The sequence below is a fragment of the Hylobates moloch genome, unplaced genomic scaffold (genome assembly GCF_009828535.3).
Source record: "Hylobates moloch isolate HMO894 unplaced genomic scaffold, HMol_V3 SCAFFOLD_3292, whole genome shotgun sequence".
Taxonomy (NCBI): domain Eukaryota; kingdom Metazoa; phylum Chordata; class Mammalia; order Primates; family Hylobatidae; genus Hylobates; species Hylobates moloch.
The window spans coordinates 1-6,880 of NW_026655567.1; the positions used below are offsets into that span (position 1 = coordinate 1).

The following is a 6,880-nucleotide window of genomic DNA, read 5'->3' on the forward strand; positions in this document are numbered from 1 at the left end:
GGGGGGCTGGGAGAGAGTCCTTCCATTTCTGCTGCCAGGAAGTCATTTACTCCTTTTATTTTCTGGAGCCTAAACAAAAGGGACAGAAGCAGGGTGGGTGGGCTGAGTGAAAAATAAGGTGAAGAGATGCTCAACTGATAATCTTAATAGGAAGACTACTTGACTAGTTGAGGAATCAGGTAGGTTTTTTATTTTTATTTTTCCCTTATGGGCTCACCTTTGTGATATAAAAGAATTACCTCGAATGTCTTTTGACCTGTCTAGGACAGACACTAAGATGGAAGTTTGAGTTCAGTTCATGACAGGTGAAGCTAAGGGACGTGGAGCTCCTGGGACAATTTACTTGCCCTATTCCTGATCCCTTCTCAAATTTCTCTCCAGGGTAAAGTTATTTCTCCTGACGTTTGGATATGCTTTCGCTACTGAAAAGTGAGAACTATGTAAATCTGCATTTATCTCTCTTTACCCAGCTGCTAGGGAGCCCGTAGAAAAAGTTTACATGTAAACTCTGTAGCTTTTCATCATCAGAGATTCTTGTGTATCCCCGTTTATTTCTCATTTTATGCACTTGCTTTTTAATGAAAGCAAGCTCAAATTCACCAGGAAATTGGTAAGATATTACTCAACCATCCGTCACACTTAATTTTTTAAAGGCCTCGGTCTTACCCTAAAAAATGAAATGAAAAACTCTTCCATATTCTACTTACTCTCTTTTCACTCCCCAAATAACATAAATATGACTACGTTTGTAAGTAGATTATCTGCTCCATTCTTCATATTTGGAAAATTATACTCTTTGTCTTGCTTATTAGATTGTCAAGTTCTATATTGTGTGGATCAGATTTTTTTTTTTTTTTTTTTTGTGACGGAGTCTCACTCTTTGCCCAGGCTAAAGTGCAGAGACACGATCTCAGCTCTCTGCAACCTCCACCTCCCGAGTCCAAGCAATTCTCCTGCCTCAGCCTCCTGAGTAGCTGGGACTACAGGCACAGGCCACCACGCCTGGCTAATTTTTGTATTTTTAGTAAAGACAGAGTTTCACCATGTTGGCCAGGCTGGTCTTGAACTCTTGACCTCAGGTGATCCACCCGCCTTGGCCTCCCATAGTGTTGGGATTACAGGTGTGAGCCACTGTGCCCGGTCATGGATCAGATTTAAATTTGATTATGTACAATGTTGACTAAACTTTGGTGCTTGATAAATAAGAAAAAAACATGAGGTAGCTGCACTGACAGGAAATCTTTCCTGTGGAAGTGGTTACTGAGGCAGAGTATATCTACATCTATCAACTAGAGGTCTTAAATGTCCTAGATAAATCCTTTACATGTCTTGTATTTAGTGCTGTTAAACCAATATATTTTTGATAACTTTAAAAACTTTTTTGTGTGTCAATGTTTTGAGCATTACATCTGAAATCTTACATAATAATACCATTTCTAAGGCATTTTGCAATATTGTCCTAGTCCAGATGTCTGGTTCATTTTTCATAGTGTCTGATAGAGGAAAAACTTGTAAACAACTGATCAGTAACTCTTAGACTTGGTGTGTGTGAGAATTATGGGGGATGCTTGCTAAAAACGTGTATCTTCTAAGTACCCCTTGCTTCTACAGAATTATCAGAATTATGAGGGTGGAGCTTAAAACCCATATTTTGAAGTATCCGATTACTTCTTAGCTTGAGAATAGGTATTTCTGGCTGACTGTAAAGGTTAAGCAGACACTCTCTCTAAAAATGGGTGAGAAATAAAGGTGATGGTAAGATTCTGGGGGAAGACTTGTAATGATTTCCTTTCAGATTTGCCAGGATTCATCATTTCAAAAAAATAGCTGCAGAAAGCAGGGACTCTGTATCTCTGTGAGTTAATAACAGCATAAGCATTTCCTAATTTATGTGCATGTATAGGTACCAATCTCATGATTGTGCCACCATTTTTGCCTCTCTTTCTCACTAGTCCGTGTCTCTGGGACAATGACTAAACCTTTATCTTTAGATCCTTAGTTCCTTGCGAAGTACCTATTTGTTATTTAACAAATCAATGAATGTATTAACTTACTCATTTACTCTAGAACTATGCATTGAGCTCCTACCAAAGACTCAGGCACTGTTCTAGGTGCTGCAGATATAGTGGTGAATAGCATAACTAACTGAGCAAGCAAAATCCTCATCTCCAGGGCTATTTCTTCAGAATAAAATGCAATCATAGTATTGTCTTTCTATCTCTCCGAGGATATGGAGGATTACTAAGCTGACATTTAAGGAATGACTCAAGATTTTTTTAAGAAAGGAAAAATACAAAGACAACACAAAGATGATTGCTCTACAAGCCTGAGATAAAAAATCAAATTTTATATGATTGCATTGTTCTTTTAGTGTTTGTAAAAATAAGTTTGCCTAAAAAGAGAACAATTTAGGATATCTCTGCTGCCAGTAAATGAACTTGGAGTATATCACGCTGATGAAGCATTATGCCAACAATGCACTGATGATAACTGATTTGATACTTCATTTTCTGCTGGCAGAGTTTACTCTTAAGCCATATAATAAGTCTTACCTGACCTCTTGCTCTTCACTGGTCAGACCCAATCCAAATGTCTGATGGATGTCAGAGCAGGAATTGCTGTCTTCTAGCAACCTAGGATGTAGTCAGGATAGGAACCACACTTCAGTTCATAGCACTCAACAAATCAGTGTTTTTCCCCTATATCCTGACTTAGGGGTGACAAAACATTGTGCTTACCCAACTTTCTGAAACCGCTTCTCCAGGTTGTTCCAAACATACCTGATTTTCTGCACTTCGATGCATCGCAGCTACGATTACAAATGTGATAAAACAGGTGTCATTCATAACATAAAGTTCATTGGGAGAGGGGAGTGATGTTCAATGCAGGATGCAGATCCCCTTGTGGGTCTCACTTTCTTTTTTTTTTTTTTTGGAGACAGGGTCTCATTCTGTCACCCAGCTTGGAGTACAGTGGCGTGATGACCACTCACTGTAGCCTTGACCTCCCAGGCTCAATTGATCTTCTTGCCTCAACCTCCTGAGTAGCTGGGACTACAGGCAAGCACCACCACCCTCAGCTAATTTTTTATTTTTTAATAGAGATGAGGTTTTGCCATATTTCCCAGGCTAGTCTCAAACTCCTGGGCTCAAGGGATCCGCCCACATTGGCCTCCCAAAAGTGCTGGGATTACAGACATGAACCACCATGCCCAGCCAGTCTCACTTTCTTTGATACATAGCTGTCATTCCCATTCCAAAAGTGTGATATTCGGAACTTCCATTTAATAAACAGTTATTTTATGCTTTCTCTGCATACATGCATGACACCATACTCTTCAAGTAACTTACTTTTAATTCTGGCTTTATTAAGGCTTGGTTTATGACAGAGTGGCAGTCAGCCACCAGGGATTCTTCCCACTTCTTGCTTACAAGAAACTTCAGTGTGGATAAGTAGAGGCAGAATACCTTCTTCCTCATATATCTTTGAAATTCGTCCTGGAAAAGACAATCCAGTTCATGAAATTCGCAAGTGTTATTCAGTAAGGTGCTCAATCAACCAAATACCTACCAAGTGCTAAACAAGTGGTTTTCAAAGTTTGGTACAAAACTTTGACCCCAACAAGAACATCAGCTTTATCTCAGAACTTACTAGAAATGCAAATTCTCAGCCCCACTTCAGACCTACTGAATTAAAAACTCTGGGTGGGGCCAGCATCCTTGTTTCAAAATGAGCCCTCCAGATGATTCTGATATGCACTAAAATTTGATAACCACTGTGCTAGAAAATAAAAAGAAAGATAATACTTTTCAGGAAAACTTTCTATCCAGAAAAGTTTCTAGCTATATTAAAGTGACATCTAGGTGTTTAAAATATGTAATATCCTCCAAAATACATATTTTTGAAAAACTGAATAACCATTCCCATGTTATGGTCTCTAAAAGCTGTAACACTGACAGCCACTGCTCATGTAATGGCCAACAGCACTCCCTGTTAGCCTGATGTGGTCGAAATTTCCCCAAGCTGAAGCAGAAGAAATGCTCTTCATTCCTGGGTCAAAATGAGAGATAGCAACTGGATTTCAGAGATAATTTTGCCATCTCCTGTTTTGATCTATGGAAACTCTTTAAATAGAGGAAATCTACCCTCTGAAATATAATACCAACCACAGAGTTGTGCCACAGAGGCAATACAGAAGACACGATCATGGCATTTGAAATAGAAAACAGAAGGGCACGCACTGTTGTCCTCAGCAAAACAGTGTCTGCTTCTTGCAAGGGGCATGGGATGCAGTTGGCCCACACTCTCCACTGGGGTATCCAGTAGAACACCAGCAGAAGGCCCCCACAGGTCAGCACGGATGCAACAAGGCAGAGGGCTTTCCGTACATTGTGGTCCCGGTAACCAAACACCTCCTGGAGAATAAATTTAAAAGATCACTCTATTTTTCTTTTTTTCACATAAACAAAGTATTTTCTTTCAATAAAACCAAACTTTAGATGAAGGAATGTTGGTTGGGAGAGGAATCTCGTCGTAGGTGGTTAAATCAAGTTGACTGCTTGCAGCTGTCCGCTGATCAAATCAAAAAAGAAGGACTTATTTTACTACCCTGGTATATGGAACTAAAACATTAAACAGAAAGAGTATGGAAAGGGCAAATTTATTTGCTCCTATATATTCATAAGAGTCACCTCAGATTTTTATAAAACACTTCATGTTTTGAGGCAGATTTATTTTCTTTAGGCATTAGGTATTTTAAACGTTAATATGAATTTATTGTAGGAAGATGATAAAATTATGACAGATGTGATCTACACTCATACATCTAGCTTTATCCATTCAGCTTTGTCTTATAATAACATGACTGAGGACGGTTGAAAGTATGAATAAATGTACTATTTTCTAAAACAGTATGATGATATAAATTAAGGAATTACTTGTGGACAGGAAAGACTTTCAAAAAGCAGCTTATATTTATTTACCCTGACAGTAATATGCTAAAATATTTGGACTTTTACTAGGTTAGTTAATATTTGTCATAAACTGAATACAGATTTGAGATTTGATTCTAGAAGGAAAAATTGCCAAACAATAGATTTGCTTATTCAACACCAATTTCTAGTTCCCAACTTCTACAGTGACATTTCATAGCATTGTTTTTTAGATTTGAAAAACTAAATTTTCAGTGCATTTTGAAGCCCCTGAGGGATGATGATTATGAATAATATCTCTACTATACTATTATTTCAGGTTCTGCTGTTGTTGTTTTTGTGCTTTTTAAAAATATGACTGAACTCTGAATTTTCAGGTCCAGATCACAGGACTATAATGTCAAGAAACTTAGTTTTTACTGAGTGTCTAGAGCACTTTTGATGAGGGAATATCCTGCATTTTATGCCAGTTTAGATCATGCTATAAAACATCTCTTGGCTTAAGATTTTTTCCACTCACCCTCAACACTATCATCCACCTGAGAAAAAAGTTCATTCAGTTCAGTGAGGCAGCCACTCTATTTTGAGATTATTCAAATAAGGTTTAAATTAGAAATATGCATTCACCCTGCTTTTAAGCATGTTTTCTATTAGTTCTCCTCTTTCTCTTTCTGTTCCCTCTGATTCTATAAACCTGCTTTAGTTTTATTTGTGAATTATAGTTTTATTAGGACCAAATAAAATGTATATGCCACTTTACATATTGTGTCATAAATATACATTCTTTTACCAAGAGTTATTTACAGGGGCTTACTGCCAAAGTCAAAGTGTGTGCAAAAATAGAAGCAGGACAATTTGGAATTTTAGTCTAGCTTGTAGATGAAATGAGCTCATTCATAAATAACTTTCTCTTTTTCTGTTTATTTGCATACAGTAATGGCAATGAAAATCATAATTCTGGTACCCCTTCAGTTCTCTTCTATACAACGTTTTTAAATTAAAAAACAAACTCATGATGCTAGTAAGACTGCAGTGAAAGCACTACAGCTATATAGTGCTAATAGCCTTGTGAACTGGAATAATTTTTTAGGAACAGTAAGGTGGCAAATTGTATCAAGAATTGTAAAGATATTTCTACTCTTTGAATCAGTAATTCTTCATTTGAAAATATGCCCTAATGAAATAATATCTAAATGAGAAAGTTTTGCATATGCAATGTTCAGTGCAGCATTATCTGTAATAGCAAAATCACTGGAAAAACCAAATGATAGCTAATGGTTCAGTAAGTTGTGAGACATCGAAACAATGGACTACGGTAGAACCCTTAAAAACAAAATCTGTGATGCTAATGTAGAAACCTGGAGCATACTGTGACATGATGTTCAATGGAGAAAAGAACAAAGAACAAGTAAAATAAATGGAAAACAAGTAGCAACATTATGAAATTTAACCCAACTATATTAGTAATTACATAAAATGCATATGGCCTTAATGCCATGATTAAAAGCAAAGATTATTAGACTAGATAATAAAAGTCCTATTGTATGCTATTTACAAGAGACACACTTTAAACATAAATAAGTGGATAGGTTAAAAAGGAAAAGAAGGGGAAAACATACTATGCAAAAAGTGGAAGAAAGCTGATATCGCTATATTACTATCACACAAATTCTATTTCTTTAAGGATAGTTAAGAAAAAAATACTATGAGAGAAAAGGAAGGATATTTCATAAGCTAAAAGATCAATTCAGGAGGAGGACATAACATTCCCAAATTTTTGCACATCTAAAAAACATAGTTTTAAAAATTATAAAGAAAAATTGATAGAATTTAAATCTACTCTCATCATTGGAGATTTTAGCACACCCCCCTATCTCAATAACCAACAGAATAAGCAGACAAAACATTCAGCAGGAATACAAGAATTCTGAACAACTCCACTAGCTACA

General features: G+C 36.7%; 1 protein-coding gene across 1 annotated transcript; it reads right to left on the reverse strand.

Moving 5' to 3' along the window:
- Positions 1-958: 958 nt before the first annotated feature.
- On the reverse strand, positions 959-4,572 carry LOC116465134 (probable cation-transporting ATPase 13A5; the record flags this gene model as incomplete). The annotated part of the gene is made up of 5 exons (XM_058435248.1): positions 959-2,633; positions 2,739-2,809; positions 3,351-3,497; positions 4,242-4,415; positions 4,495-4,572. Coding segments are annotated over 5 exons (555 nt in total), but the record flags the coding sequence as incomplete, so codon positions are not given.
- Between the last annotated feature and the right edge of the window lie 2,308 nt (positions 4,573-6,880).